General features: G+C 41.0%; 1 protein-coding gene across 8 annotated transcripts in view; it reads right to left on the bottom strand.

The window, feature by feature from the left end:
- The window catches only part of SYCP1 (synaptonemal complex protein 1), a 113,613-nt gene that overhangs the window by 62,445 nt on the left and 34,134 nt on the right, over positions 1 to 17,034 (bottom strand). For all 8 annotated transcript variants that reach the window (XM_035252542.3, XM_035252541.3, XM_009001949.5 and 5 more), the window contains exon 16: positions 11,689 to 11,750. In XM_035252542.3, coding sequence (XP_035108433.3) covers positions 11,689 to 11,750 — 62 coding nt within the window. The remainder of the gene's footprint in view (positions 1 to 11,688; positions 11,751 to 17,034) is intronic.

Raw genomic sequence — 17,034 nt, 5'->3', positions numbered from 1 at the left:
TCTGTTGCCAGGCTGGAGTACAGGGGTTCAGTCTGTGCTCCCTGCAACCTCTGCCTCCTGGGCTCAGTCTGTGCTCCCTGCAACCTCTGCCTCCTGGGCTCGAGCGATTCTTGTGTTTCAGCCTCCCGAATAGCTGGGACTACAGGCATGCATCACCATGCCCAGATAATTTTAGTATTTTTAGAGACAGGCCTCACACCCTTGTCTACACAGCCCCAGTATCGGGTTCCTGACCTGTAGTAAGTAAAGAATGTCACTTTCTAACACACCAGAAGTTCCAAGTGTATCTTGGGACCTTAAGAGGAGAGGATCACCCAATTCAGAGGTATTTGAGGATACAAATCCATGGCTGGGCTTGGCTTTAAAAGTTCTTATCTGAGATTCCTTGTGGAAAAGAGTTCCATCAAAGCCAATCTAGAAGTCCTATGTAGAAATAGTTATTCTTGCTGCCCTTTATGGAAATAATCAAGCCAGGTATACGACTAAAGTCTATTTTGCAAACAACTCAGTCCTATCATGAGTTATTTTTTTTGTTTGTTTTGTTTTTTTTGAGACAGAGTTTCGCTCTTGTTACCCAGGCTGGAGTGCAATGGCGCAATCTTGGCTCACCACAACCTCCGCCTCCTGGGTTCAGGCAATTCTCCTGCCTCAGCCTCCTGAGTAGCTGGGATTACAGGCACGCGCCACCATGCCCAGCTAATTTTTTGTATTTTTAGTAGAGACGGGGTTTCACCTTGTTGACCAGGATGGTCTTGATCTCTTGACCTCGTGATCCACCCGCCTCAGCCTCCCAAAGTGCTGGGATTACAGGCTTGAGCCACCGCACCCGGCCGATTTGTTGTTTTTAACAAAAATGATGACTAGAGAGAAAGAAATTATGTTTCAAAACTTATCATACATTTGTCATTACATTCTAAACTCATTCGTTGTTTTTAAGTTTTTGCCTACACTTTAGACTAACCCTGCTTATTCCTGTGAACCAACTAGCATTCTCCAGATGCAGCTCAGAAGGAACAAAAGGGGATGGCTAATGTAAAAATCTGGATAAATATTCTAGTTCTGAGCAATTATCCTGCAAATCCTAACAGGTGATGGGAATAAATAGGGTGCCCATCACCCAAAGGTTTCTTTTTTGGGTAAGACCAAGGGAGCTATCCAAAGCCAAACACCATGAACCCAAATCTTAGGAAGCATAATGATAGAATTGTACCAGAGCAAGCACAGAAAGTCAACACCACGACAAAATTATGCTAAATTGCAGGGTCTTTTTTGCCGGCAGCCATGAAGGACTCACGTCTCTCCAACCCATGGCCCCGAAAGGAGGGTGTCAAGACCTTTTATGCCCATAAACCACCTCCTGGGCAGGGGTGAGGGTGAGGGGCTTCAGACATTCCGAGGGCCAGGGGACTTTGGACATTCTGTAAACCACCTCCTGGGCAGGGGTGAGGGTGAGGGGCTTCAGGCACTCCGAGGGCCAGGGGACTTTGGACATTCTGTAAACCACCTCCTGGGCAGGGGTGAGGGTGAGGGGCTTCAGGCACTCCGAGGGCCAGGGGACTTTGGATATTCTGATTGTTACTTAAGTGGTTCACAGAAGTGAAGATAAGCATTAGTTTACATACTGCCTGGGTAGCGTGGAAATTACAGACCTTAGTTACTTATTACAAGTCACAGGGGCCAAGATGGCATGGGTTTGGACTGCTTGCCTGTCACATCAGGGTTACAGAGAGCAGTTTCAACAGAAAGCTGAGGTATGGTTGAGGTATGCAGTTTTATGGGGCGTTTACCATGTCACATTAGCCACTATTTACCTGAGTATGTCACAGAACATCCTTTCTCTCCCTTGTTGGAGGAATATCAATTCCACAGCATCACCTTAGCATTCAGCTTATGATAAGGAGTCCATGCAACACCTTTAACAAGTTTTATCTGAGATTTAAAACTGAGACACATTTTGGTCCCAAACTCAATTCCAAGCTTTGGGTCAAAGCACTAGGAAAGAAAACTGGATCCAGAGGCAGACAATAATGGAAGTTAAAAGGCACCATACAGGTGAGAGTGGCTGATTCCTGCCAATTAAGCCAAGCTTCCGATTTTATGGATAAAGTCCATGCTAGTATCTGTGGCATAAATGAGGTCGAGGGAATTCAAAGGCTACTGATGGCAGGGGAGATATAGCATATAGATACTTCCACCCTTTAGGCCCCCCATTAATATGAGTGAAAGCCACTTAAACACCAATCGGTGGCACCCTGTCATGCCTACCAGGACTCAGGGATGCAAGGACAGAGGAAAGAAAAACGAGTGTCTCACCTTCCCTCCCTCACATACCCCAGGTATTTGCCAGGAAGAGAAAGGAACCAGGGATGCCTGCTCTCCTGTTTCTAGATGAGTAGCCATTCATCTTCAGTCTGTATCCCTTTCAAATGCATCCTGAACCTCCAGGACTCCTTTGAAAAAAAACACCTTTTTTCCTTTTTCCTCTTCTGCCTCTCTTCACTGATAGGTAATTGTGTCTCTCTACTACGCAAGGCTCCCCTCATATGCATCCTCCAAACTGAGAAGAGTTAATTTCTCAAACCTTAAACTGATCGGCTTCGAATTGGGCTCAGTGGGAGGCAACCCAGAAGCCTGACTTGCCAGCAAAAGAGTAAGATTTCCTTACCAGTCAGGCTTTTGGCCCCCATCTCCCTGTGCAAACTGGTAAAAGGCCTCGGGGTTTTTGAGCTGTCTGTCCCCTATCTTCAAGTTGTTTATATTATTTGAATATGTGTTGACAGCACACTAAGATCAAATTTGCGTGTTATGTAGCTGATTGTAAATTTGGTAATTTTGGATGTTGTAACCTTTGATACCTCTGAATAATGAAGATGCAATATTGAATATGTGTAATGTATCAATATGAAATGTAATCACATTACATACCAATACATATTTTCTAATAACCCTGTTTGTGTCTTCTCACCTTCAGGCCATCAAACTCCAACAGTCTTGCAACCAGAGCCTCAGACATTGGCCCCTTTTGCCAGGAACCCTTAGTTAGGTCTCTGAGGGAGATGTGACTTCCATTTTCCCACAACAGCACCCCCTGTCAGCAGGAAAATTGATCTTCGTCATTATCCTTACCCTTATTCTAATGGCAATTAGATGTACTTCTTTAGAGTGGGGAATGAGACAGCCAAGTAAAAAGGGCTCCCCAGAGAACCTCCAACCAGCCTGTGCACTGGGAGGACAGGGTGGGGCCTTGGGAACATCATGCCATTTGCAGGAGGAAGGAGTCTGGCCAGTCTATTTCCTGTATGGTAGCCAGGGATTCAATCTGTGAGGCGGAAAGCTTGCTAGCAGGACTCTCACTTCGCTTAGAGTCCCTCTTTCCCTTTTTTCACTTTTCACCAAATAAAGCATGCCCTACTCACCATTCAAAGTGTCTGCAAGCCTAATCTTTCCCGGTCATGTGACAAGAACCTAGTTTTTTCCTACAACAATTAAAAAAACCTCCAAACCAGTCCTTGTTCATGCAGAAGTGAACCGTTATATAAAAGACAATCCTTTCGTATTCATTCAACAGATATTTATAAAGTGTTATAGAGTGTCACTTTCTGTGCTAAGTACTAGAGTTACAGCGTAAATATGACAAAGGCTCCTAACCCTTATTGGAGCATACATTCATTCCACTATTTATTTATTAAATACCTACTATGTGCCAGATGCTACACTAAGTAAGGAGGAGTCTAAAGGGTGAATAAAGCCTTTACTAATAATACCAAAAATAAACGAATTTCATTTGTAATAATTGTTATAAAGGAAAAATTCAGGGTGCTATGGAAATAAGCCATACAAAGACTTAAACCCAGTCTGGAGTGTCAAGAGAGGTTTAATAAAGCAATGACATTTAAGCTAAGACCTGTGTAAGTATGCATTAATAAACTGAAGGCACTGAAAACATTATTATTAGTTACAAAGAGTTTGTGCCAGAGTAATTTAATGAAGAAAAGATAAGTATTTTAAAATAATGCTTCCCAAGGGACAGAAGAGCTAGGAGCTGAAAAATCAGGTAGAGATGTGATAGATAAATACAAAATCAAGTATCAGTCATCATAAACAATATTATCCTCTACATCAGGAGCCAGAAAACTCCAGTATGCAAGACAAATTCAGCCTGAGTCTCTTTTCCTAGACCCTTGAGCTAGGAATGGTTTACATATTTTTACAAGGTTCTTACAAATAAAAGAAAGAGAAGGAAGGGGAAAGATGGCGCTATAGGAGCAACTCAGGATTGCAGCTCTCAGTGAAAGCGCAGAGGGTGAGTGGAGGCCGCATTTACAGACGGATCTTTATTGCCTACAGACCAGGAAATTCCCATGTGTAGGAGCCCCACGGGACGCCAGCACAGCTGTTTCAGCTCGCACGGCCATTTCGGCCAGAGCCGCAGCGCAGCGGCACTCCATACAAAATACACTGGTCTGGTTGCCCTGTTAAACTGGCAATTTGAGATTTCGAAAGGCAGTTTAGCACATTCATCTGATTAAACGGGACTTAAACAGTAAGCCAGGCCAGGAGATTCCCAGGCAGCGACATTTGAGCCGGCGCAGTGGGTCGCTGCCTGGGAAATCACAGAGATCCCGGTGCCCTTTCAGCAGGTGACTGAAACACCTGGGAGAGAGTCAATAATTCAACTTAAAAAAAACAAAAGGGCTCTGAGGCAGGGAGCCAGGTGATCAGGCTCGGTGGGTCCCACCCCCTCAAAAACAAACAAAACAGCAATTGGAAATGCTCGGGGTTGAGAGTTTCATGGCAAGCACAGCTGAACCTAGGATGGTGCGGCTTGGAGGGAGAGGCATGTCTGCCATTACCGAGGCATTCTGCCCCTACTGAGGTACTCTCCCATTGCTGACGCAGCCTGCCATGGCCGAGGCAACCCACCATAACAGAGAGAGTCCGCCAATACAGAGGCGGGCCACCATCGCCACAGCAGTTCTAACCACACCCATATAAACAGGACTACAGGAAATTAAACTCGGCAGTAGGGCAGAGCCCACGGCAACACGGCGGAGCCCATGAGAGCAGGGCAGAGCCCATGGCAACAGGGTGGAGCCCACAGCAGCAGGGTGGAGCCTCGGCAGGCAGGTAGTGACTAGACTGACTCCTTGCTGGGCAGGACAGTGCAACGGATACTCATAAAGAAAGCCCTAACTCCCCGAGACAGAGCACCTGAGGAAAAAAAGGGGCTTTATGAGTTCTGCTGCAGCAGACTTAAATGTACCTGCCTAGCAGCCCTGAATGAACAACAGAGCTCAAAGCTCAGCACTTGAGCTCCTATAAAGTACAGACTGTCTCCTCAAGCAGCTCCCTGACCCCTGTATATCCAAAGAGTCACCTCACAAAGGACTGATCAGACTGACATTTGGCAGGCATCATTCTGGGACAAAGATAGCAGAAGAAGAAACTGGTAGCATCCCTCACTGTTCCGCAGCTGCTACAGGGTACCCCAGGCAAGCAGGGCCTGGAGTGGACCTCAGCAGTCCTACAGCAGAGGGGCTAGACTGTTAGAAGGAAAACTAAGAAACAGAAATACTTCATTATCAACAATCTGGGCGTCCACTCAGAGACCCAATCGAAAAGTCAGCAACTACTCAGACAACAGGTGGATAAATCCACAAAGATGGGAAGAAACCAGCGCAAAAAGGAGGAAAACACCCGAAACCAAAACATCTCACCTCCTACAAGGGACCACAATTCCTCACCAGCAACAGAACAAAGCTGGACGGAGAATGACTGTGATGAAATGACAGAATCAGACTTCAGAAGGTGGGTAATGAGAAACTTCCGTGAACTAAAATAACATGTTCTAACTCAATGCAAAGAAACTAAGAACCTTGAAAAAATATTTGAGGAAATGATAACAAGAATGGACAACTTAGAGAGGAATATGAGTGAATTGATGAAGCTAAAAAACAAAACACGAGAACTTCATGAAGCATGCACAAGTTTCAACATCCAAATTGACGAAGCAGAAGACAGGATATCAGAGGTCGAAGATCAACTCAATGAAATAAAACGAGAAGGCAAGATTAGAGAAAAAAGCGCAAAAAAGAATGAACAAAGTCTCCAAGAAATGTGGGACTATGAAAAGAGACCTAATCTACGTTTGATAGGTGTACCTGAATGTGATGAAGAGAATGAAGCCAAGCTGAAAAATACTCTTCAGGATATTATCCAGGAAAATTTCCCCAACCTAGCAAGGCAAGCCAATATTCAAGTCCAGGAAATACAGAGAACACCACAAAGATATTCTGCAAGAAGAGCAACCCCAAGGCACATAATCGTCAGATTCACCAGGGTTGAAATGAAGGAGAAAATGCTAAGGGCAGCCAGAGAGAAAGGTCGGGTCACCCACAAAGGGAAGCCCATCAGACTCACAGCAGATCTCTCAGCAGAAACCCTACAAGCCAGAAGAGAGTGGGGGCCAATATTTAACATCCTTAAAGGAAAGAGCTTTCAACCCAGAATTTCATATCCAGCCAAACTGAGCTTCATAAGTGAAGGAGAAATAAAATCCTTTGCAAACAAGCAAGTACTCAGAGATTTTGTCACCACCAGGCCTGCTTTACAAGAGCTCCTGAAAGAGGCACTACACATAGAAAGGGACAACTAGTACCAGCCAGTCCAAAAACACACTAAATGCTAAAGAGCATCAACAAAATGAAGAATCTTCATCAACTAACGGGCAAAACAGCCAGCTAGCATCAAAATGGCAGTATCAAATTCACACATAATAATATTAACCCTAAATGTAAATGGGCTAAATGCACCAGTCAAAAGACACAGACTGGCAAATTGGATAAAAAGCCAAAACCCATTGGTGTGCTATAACCAGGAAACCCATCTCACATGCAAAGATACACACAGGCTCAAAATAAAGGGATGGAGGAAGAGTTACCAAGCAAATGGAGAGCAAAAAAAGCAGGAGTTGCAATCCTCATCTCTGATAAAATAGACTTTAAAGCAACAAAGATCAAAAGAGACAAAGAAGGACACTACCTAATGGTAAAAGGATCGATACAACAAGAAGAGCTAACGATCCTAAATATATATGGACCCAATGCAGAGGACCCAGATATATAAGGCAAGTTCTTAAAGACTTACAAAGAGACTTAGACTCCCACACAATAATAGTGAGAGACTTTAACACTCTGCTGTCAATATTAGACAGATTGACCAGACAGAAAATTAACAAGGATATCTAGGACTTGAACTCAGACCTAGAACAAGCAAACCTGATAGACATTTACAGAACTCTCCACCCCAAATCCACAGAATATACATTCTTCTCAGCACCACATCACACCTACTCTAAAATTGACCACATAATTGGAAGTAAAGCACTGCTCAGCAAATGCAAAACAACAGAAATCATAACAAACAGTCTCTCAGAACATAGTGCAATCAAGTTAGAACTCAGAATTCAGAAACCAACCCAGAACCACACAGCTTCATGGAAACTGAACAACTGGCTCTTGGATGTTGACTGGATAAACAATGAAATAAAGGCAGAAATAAAGAAGTTCCTTAAAACCAATGAGAATGAAGATACAACATACCAGAATCTCTGGGACACATTTAAAGCAGTCTCTAGAGGAAAATATATAGCAATAACTGCCCACATGAGAAGAGTGGAGAGATCCAAAATTGACACCCCTATCGTCAAAATTGAAAGAGCTAGAGGAGCAAGATCAAAAAAACTCAAAACCTAGCAGAAGACAAGAAATAACTACAATCAGAGCAGAACTGGAGGAGATAGCAACACAAAAAACCCTTCAACTAATCAATAAATCCAAGAGCTGGTTTTTTGAAAAGATCAACAGAATAGACAGACCACTAGCCAGATTGATCAAAAGGAAAAGAGAGAATAACCAAATAGATGCAATAAAAAATGATAAAGGGGAAATTACCACGTATCCACAGAAATTCAAACCATCATCAGAGAATATTACAAACAACTCTATCCACATAAACTAGTAAACCAGGAAGAAATGGATAAATTCCTGGACACTTGTGTCCTCCAAGGCCTAAACCAGGAGGAAGCTGAAACTATGAATAGACCAATAACAAGGTCTGAAGTTGAGGCAGCAATTAAGAGGCTACCACATAAAAAAAGCCCAGGTCCAGATGGGTTCACAGCCGAATTCTACCAGACACACAAAGAAGAACTGTTACCATTCCTTCTGAAACTATTCCAAATAATCCAAAAAGAGGGAATTTTTCCCAAATCATTTTATGAGACCAACATCATGCTGATACCAAAACCCGGCAGAGACTCAACAAGAAAAGAAAACTTCAGGCCAATATCCATGATGAACATAGACACAAAAATCTTCAATAAAAATACTGGCAAGCCGATTGCAACAGCACATCAAAAAGCTTATCCACCATGATCAAGTAGGATTCATCCCGGGGATGCAAGGCTGGTTCAACATACGCAAGTCTATAAACGTAATTCACCACATAAACAGAAACAAAAACCAAAACCACATGATCATTTCAACTGATGCAGAAAAGGCCTTTGACAAAATTCAACAGCACTTTATGCTAAAAATCCTCAATAAACTCGGTATCAGTGGAATGTATCTCAAAGTAATAAAAGCTATTTATGACAAACCAACAGCCAATATCATACTGAATGGGCAAAAACTGGAAGCATTCCCTTTGAAATCAGGTGCTAGACAAGGATACCCTCTCTCACCACTCCTACTGAATATAGTACTGGATGTTCTAGCCAGAGCAATCAGGCAAGAAAAAGAAATAAAGGGTACTCAAATAGGAAAGGAGGAAGTCAAATTGTCTCTATTTGCAGACGACATGATTGTATATCTAGAAGACCCCATCGTCTCAGCCCAAAAACTCCTGAAACTGATAAGCAACTTCAGCAAAGTCTCAGGATATAAAATCAATGTGCAAATATCACAAGCATTCCTACACACCAATAGCAGACTGACAGAGAGCCAAATCAAGAATGAACTGCCATTCACAATTGCTACAAAGAGAATAAAATACCTAGGAATACAACTCACAAGGAACGTAAGAACCTCTTCAAGGAGAACTACAAACTACTGCTCAACAAAAGAGAGGACACAAACAGATGGAGAAACATTCCATGCTCATGGTTAGGAAGAATCAATATCATGAAAATGGCCATACTGCCCAAAGTAATTTACAGACTCAATGCTATCCCCATCAAGCTACCAATGACCTTCTTCACAGAACTGGAAAAAACCACCATGAACTTCATATGGAACCAAAAGAGAGCCCGCATAGCCAAGGCAATTCTAAGCAAAAAGAACACGGCAGGAGGCATCACACTACTGGACTTCAAACTATACTACAAGGCTATAGTATTCAAAACAGCATGGTACTGGTACCAAAACAGAGATATAGACCAATGGAACAGAACAGAGGCATAGGAGGCAACACAACATACCTACTACCATACAATCTTGGATAAACCTGACAAAAACAAGCAATGGGGAAAGGATTCCCTATTTAACAAATGGTGTTGGAAAAACTGGCTAGCCATGTGCAGAAAGCAGAAACTGGACCCCTTCCTGACACCGTACACTAAAATTAACTCCAGATGGATTAAAGACTTAAACATAAGACCTGGCACCATAAAAACCCTAGAAGGAAATCTAGGCAAAACTATCCAGGACATAGGAGTAGGCAAGGACTTCATGAACAAAACACCAAAAGCATTGGCAACAAAAGCCAAAATAGACAAATGGGACCTAATCAAACTCCACAGCTTCTGCACGGCAAAAGAAACAGTCACTAGAGTGGATCGGCAACCAACAGAATGGGAAAAAATTTTTGCAGTTTACCCATCTGACAAAGGGCTGATATCCAGAATTTACAAAGAACTCAAACAGATTTACAAGAAAAAAAACAAGCCCATTCAAAAATGGGCAAAGGATATGAACAGACACTTTACAAAAGAAGACATATATGAGGCCAACAAACATATGAAAAAATGCTCATCATCACTGGTCATTAGAGAGATACAAATCAAAACCACATTGAGATACCATCTCACGCCAGTTAGAATGGTGATCATTAAAAAATCTGGAGACAACAGATGCTGGAGAGGATGTGGAGAAATAGGAACACTTTTACACTGCTGGGGGGAGTGTAAATTAGTTCAACCATTGTGGAAGACAGTGTGGCGATTCCTCAAGGACCTAGAAATAGAAATTCCATTTGACCCAGCAATCCCATTACTGGGTATATATCCAAAGGACTATAAATCGTTCTACTATAAGGACACATGCACACGAATGTTCATTGCAGCACTGTTTACAATAGCAAAGACCTGGAACCAACCCAAATGCCCATCGATGATAGACTGGACTGGGAAAATGTGGCACATATACACCATGGAATATTATGCAGCAATCAAAAACGATGAGTTCGTGTCCTTTGTAGGGACATGGATGAATCTGGAGAACATCATTCTCAGCAAACAGACACATGAACAGAAAATGAAATACCGCATATTCTCATTCATAGGCGGGTGATGAACAGTGAGAACACATGGACACAGGGAGAGGAGCACTACACACTGGGGTCTATTGGGGGGAATAGGGGAGGGACAGCGGCAGGGGGAGCTGGGGAGGGATAGCAGGGGGAGAAATACCAGATGTGGGTGAAGGGGAGGAAGACAGCAAATCACACTGCCATGTGTGTACCTATGCAACTATCTTGCATGTCCTGCATATGTACCCCAAAACTTAAAATGCAATAAAAAGGAAAATAAATGAATAAATATGAAAATAAAAGAAAGAAGGCAGAGGAGGCAAAAGCAGAGAGGAAGGAAAGAAGAGAGACCACATATGACCCATGAACTGTAAAATATTAACTATGTAGTCCTCTACAGAAAGTTTGCTGACCCATGTTTTATATACTGTAATCAATTAAAATATAATGAAATTTTATTCTACATCTTCACTAAATATGATTCTACCTGAACATTAAACATAGGTACTGAATATGTATCATACATCTTTTTCAAAATTGCATCTTTATTGTTCAAAAGTATCAAAGAGTACAACATCCAAAATTACCAAATTTACAATCAGCTACATAATATGCAAATTTGATCTTAGTGTGCTATCAACACATATTCAAATAATATAAACAACTTGATGAAGACAGTTAACAAGGTACATAAAAATTAGTATAAAAAATAATGGGCCAGATGCAGTGACTCGTGCCTGTAATCCCAGCACTTTGGGAGGTCAAGGCAGGTGGATCACGAGGTCAGGAGATCGAGACCATCCTGGCTAACACAGTGAAACCCTGTCTCTCCTAAAAATACAAAAAATTAGCCAGGCATGGTGGCAGGCACCTGCAGTCCCAGCTACTTGAGAGGCTGATGCAGGAGAATCGCTTGAACCCAGGAGGCGGAGGTTGTAGTGAGCCAAAATCATGCCACTGCACTCCAGCCTGGGCATCAGAGTGAGACTCCATCTCAATAATAATAAAAATAATGTAGCTTTACTTAAAATCAAATATATTTTTTATATTTTAGCTGAAAAAAATAGTACATAACATCTATAGTACAAGAGTCTAAGTTAAGGGATTCAATATTTTTCTGAAAAGTAATTGCTATATATTAATCGGAAAGACTATACTTACCAAGATATTTTTTAATTCTTCAAGTTCTACTTCTTTATTCTTTGTAAGCTTAATCATCTCTTCTAAAATAAGCAAAATAAATAAATACATGTGTTACAAGGCTGGATTAAAAGAACAGGAAAAGAGACAGAAAGAACAAGCACAATACTATGCAAAATTGAAAAAATTAGGAGAGATAAATGCAACTAGAGCAATGTAAAGCATAGAGGAAATCCAGATCTAACTATTCAAAGACAATAAAAGATAAATATTAATCGTAATGTTTCTATAAATACCATAGTCAAATAACCCAAAGTTCAAAAAGCAAAATAAGCAATAAATCTATATAAAATATATTTAAAATGAGGTCGGAATGTACATTTACGTTCAACTCATCCCTATCTAAACATCTGGCCTCTTAATAGTCACTCCAAATTTAAAAGAAGTGATCCTCTTTTCTCAAGCTAACTCTGAGCATTGTACTTTGGATTCAACATTACCACCTCCTCTGAGACTTTAGCTTTTATACTACCAATATACACAAATTCTGTGTAGAGGAATCTTTTATTTCCCCTATCTTATCTAAACATTCTATTTGAATATAAACAATGCCTGACCTTTCAAGCCGCTTTCAAATTTCTTACTTTGTTTTACCAACAAATTCCTATTTGTTACCTACACATTTCTTTTTGAACTCCATGTAAAACTAATGCCTATCACCATAATAATAAAATTATCATCTTAAAGATCACCAATAACCATTTTGTGATACAGTTCTCAAGTCTTCATCACTGTGGAGTATTTGATACTATTAACTTCTCCATGTTTTTTCCTCTTTGTCAAGACCTTGCACTATTCATTCATACTTCCTGTTTTCTCTCTAACTCCTGTTTTTGTTTTCTTTGCTGACAGCCTTCTTTCTTGACATCCTAAAAAACGAAGCTTTCCGATGTTTTTCTTTCTACACTGCCAGGAGTTCAACATAATCCTAATAAATTAAAAAATCTTTCCAGCCCAAACCTCCCACATTTTTCAACTTTCTTATATTTTTAAGCTGCCCACAACAAATTAAACCAAAGAAGAAACTGCCTACAGAGTTCCCTAAAATGTCCAGCTGTCAGCTAAAAAATTTATTGTCTCTGAAATATTGTCCTTCCTCACTGTTAAGAATCATTATTGATTTCTGGAGATAAAATAGACTTACTGAAAATTTCTCAGACTCCGTACATTTTTAAAAACACGTGTACTAATTGTCCACAGTCTTTAAGGAAAATTAACAAAACATAAAATGTCAATATAGAATCCAAAAGAAAAATCTGCTATATACATAGCTTATTTAACCAGAAAGTGTTATTTCAGGTAAAAACACCTAATTTTTAAAAACTCAAATAAAGACAGTGGACTGAGCATGTCTCTCTATTCTCTCTCACCCCAATCTTATAAAATTAGAAAAAAATATATAAGAACAACATTAACAAAATAAGAGACTATCATTAACAAATCAGAAAATTAAGGAATCCTTAGAGGAAAAAAAACCTCACATTAATTCAATGAAGGCTATGTGGAACAACAAGACCAGGTGACCATCCTCCTACCACAAAGCCCACCTCAAGATAAAGTAAGAACCTAGGAATTTGGGTGGCATATGAGGTAGTGTTCCAAATAGATTATTGTTCCTAAGAGAGGTAAACATACTCTATAGCAAAAGGCAAGCCACCATGCCCACCCTTCCCCACAGCAACTCCCACTCACTTCCATAATCAGAAGAATTAGATTATAATTCACATGTGGGAAAAGACGAACACTTATACTTAGATGAGTCAACAATCAGGTACTAACAATTTGTGAAGAAAAGCAAAACAATGAAAAAAGAAAGCTCAAAATTAAACTATGAAAAAAACTAAAACCCAAAGAAAAAGACTTAACAGAGTAAACAGAAACAGATATTTCACTAAGTATAATGTTCCAGCAGGAAACCAAATCCCTGAAATAGATTACCTAGAGCTCTCAGAAATTTAAAATTTGACAACTGAGATTTTTTAAACAGTAAAACAGACATATTTAAAGATTGAATTAGCAAGGGAGAAACAAATTTATATATACACACACACACACACACACACACACATATATATATATAGAGAGAGAGAGAGAGAAAGATCTCAATTCAGGAAAAAGAAAAAAGAGGTAGAAAATATAAGACAAAAGTTTAAAAACAAGAGAGACTTCATGATGGCTGACTAGAGGCATTTGCCCACCTACCTCCTCCACAAAGAAGAACTAAATTAGTGAGTAGACACAAGACACAAGAACAGGAAATGAAATACCACATATTCACACTCATAGGTAGGTGATGAAAAATGAGAACACATGAACACAGGGAAGGGAGTACTAAACACTGGGGTCTTTTGGGGGGAAGAGGGGAGGGACAGCGGGCGGGAGGGGAGCTGGGGAGGTTTAGCCTGGGGAGAAATGCCAAATGTGGGTGAAGGGGAGGAAGGCAGCAAAACATACTGCCATGTGTGTACCTATGCAACTATCTTGCATGTTTTGCACATGTATCCCAAAACCTAAAATGCAATAAAAAAATTTTTTTAATTAATTAATTTAAAAAAAAATAGTGAGTAGATGATTACACTTCAAATAGATACTCTAAGAAAGAACGCTGGAATTCAACAAAGATGTGTCAAGAAACACCTAAGGCAAGGAAGGAGAGGGAAGCTAGGCAGCCTGCTCAGGATGGGCTGAGAGCCTGTAAAGGCTCCCTAACTCAGGGAAAGGGTAAATGAGAGAGCCTCAGCCATCCACATTCCTTCTGCAAACCTAGCCGTTGTAGACTCCTTTAGGACCTGAGATTAACATAGGTAGCTGCCTATAGGTCTCACAAAGGCATTGCTCCAGAGAGGGAGTTCTGGGTCCCACCCACCCTTTAAGTTCTAAGCAGTGCCATTTTGAGAGCCCATCCCCCAGGAGACTACATCCTGCTCTGGGGCCCAACAGACCCTGCATCTTCATGTCTCTGGAGCCCTACTAACATCCCCTCCCAATACCCACTGCTGACTACTGGCCACTCAGACTGAAGTGTACCCCACTGGCAGCAACCCTGCCCCCTACCAACAGCAGGACTGCAGCATATCTTCTCATGCCCCAGGGAAAGGCTACCCCTCCTGCAGCTGCTACTACTGGCTGCTGCTGGAGCCAAAGCGTAAGAAAACACCATCAACCCCATGTCACCCCAGCAGCAGGGCCATCACACATTTGCACACACCAAGGACAAGTTCCCTACTCTCAGCCACAACCACTGCCACTGCTGGCTACCAGGTGAAGCCAGAGCCACTAGCAGCAACCTCATTGCCCCCAGCGGTGGGGGCACATGCCCTAAGTGTGCTCAAAGACAGCTAATACCAGGGGCTGAAAGCACATGCTCCTCAGAAACTTGCCTACAGCTGCTGGCACCAACAGCAATCCCATCGTCTCTTGCAGCAGGGCCCCAGCATGTTTGCACATCCCTAAAGGAAGGCTCCCCCAGCTTACCACAACTGCTGCAGCACCCACCTGAGTGCTCCACCAGGGACCTAGGGATCACCCACCCCTGCCCACCAGAGCCAGCACCGATAAACACAACTGGGGATCCTGAAGATAGGCCCAGCAGGACTATCCCTGCTCCCTCAAGTGCCTGAGTACACTTGTCCAAGAGCCTAGCAATCACACTGCCCCATGCACCACCATTAGCACCTGAGCACTCCTCCTGGGAGCCTGATGAAGGGTCAACGAGGCCTGCTACCACCACATGTGCTGTCTGCAGGCCTGGGGCCTGGCCCACAGGTCCACTACAGCCAACACATTGCATCATTTTTATTTCCTTCATAGCACTTATCCCTATTTATGATTAAATATTTATTTGTGATTATTCGTTTTGTATGTCTCCCTAAGTAGAATGCAAACCTCATGAGAACAAAGACCATGTCTGGTACATTCCTCATTATGTATCCAAGACTAAATAAGGTATAAGTATCTAAGCCTTAGTTCAATAGTAATTATATATGTAATAATCAAAGCAGAAGCAATAGAACATACCAGGAAGGGAATCTGTTATATAATCAAATTGAAAGCAAAGATGAATACAGATATGGAAAAATGAGTACAAGAATAAGACACATTTAGAGCAATATTAGACTGAATTGAAGATGGGCAATGCATGAAGCAGCAAAAAAAACTGTAACAAGTTAAGAAACTGGGGAAAAAATTACTTGCCAAAGATTTCCTGTTGCAGTTGGCTTCAACTCACTTGGTATGCAGTACTCTCACTCTTTAAATGAACAATGAAAAGATACCTGATACCTAAATAGTTTGCACTTAGGCAATGAGATGGCTCTAAAATTTGCCACATAGAAAATCAGATTTGTATTTTTAAGGAAACACTCTAACAGCAATGTAGAAAATGAGAAAAAGAGACTGCTATCCTGGAAACAAAAGGACTGATTCTCAAGCTATTGTAACTATAATAGCACTGGTCAAAGATGTCTGACCTAAAAGATATAAGGAGAAGAGCAGGCTATTTCTGAGCAAGACATAGGTTAAAAGTGTTTTGAGGATTGAGACTACTGAGGAAATCATGGAAGACTACTTTAACCAAGATGTAAGCCTAAGAAAATACCATCAAGGAAGAATGTAAAGTGTAGCCAGGAAACAAAGAATGAGAGCTGCTGGAGCAGCAAAAAGATTATTAAAGAAAGGCAAAGCAAACAGAAGGTTAGTTAAATATAGCAAGGGATGAATAAAGATTCGGACAAATGGGAGTAATCTGAAGCACGGTTTGATGATTAATCTTACAAATACAATTTTTACACCATTATGTTCTTTACATGCATCCTAAAACTCTAAAACCAAGAAAGAGAAAATGAGAACTTGAACTATTCTAGGACTGTGGAAATCAAGAAAAGGAAAATATTCAAATGATAGTTAAGAGTTAGAAACTTTTAAGCTAGTTATATTTTTATGAGTTGGGTGTTAAGGAGCACCAGATAACCAATTAGCAGTGAAGCATAAGGGAAAGAGAAAAGTACAGAATATCCTTCAAGATTTCTGGTTTTGAGACTATGTTGTCAGCCAAAGAAGTTGAGTACCTATTTCATTGTTAATGCTACTCTCCTACACATTAATGCTTCCTACACTCCTTCATCCTCTACGACTATCCAAAGCCTTAAAGTCTACTTTTAAATTTAAAGCTATCTTTTCCATAAACCTTTTTCCAACTATGAAGTACACATTGTTATCTTAGGCTTCCTCTTGGTATCAGTGTTAACACACCTCCACAATAATAAGTATTCACCCCAAATATATAAGTATGTATAAAATACATATTTA

The sequence above is a fragment of the Callithrix jacchus genome, chromosome 7 (genome assembly GCF_049354715.1).
Source record: "Callithrix jacchus isolate 240 chromosome 7, calJac240_pri, whole genome shotgun sequence".
Taxonomy (NCBI): Eukaryota; Metazoa; Chordata; class Mammalia; order Primates; family Cebidae; genus Callithrix; species Callithrix jacchus.
This window is presented reverse-complemented; position numbering and strand designations above follow the sequence as displayed.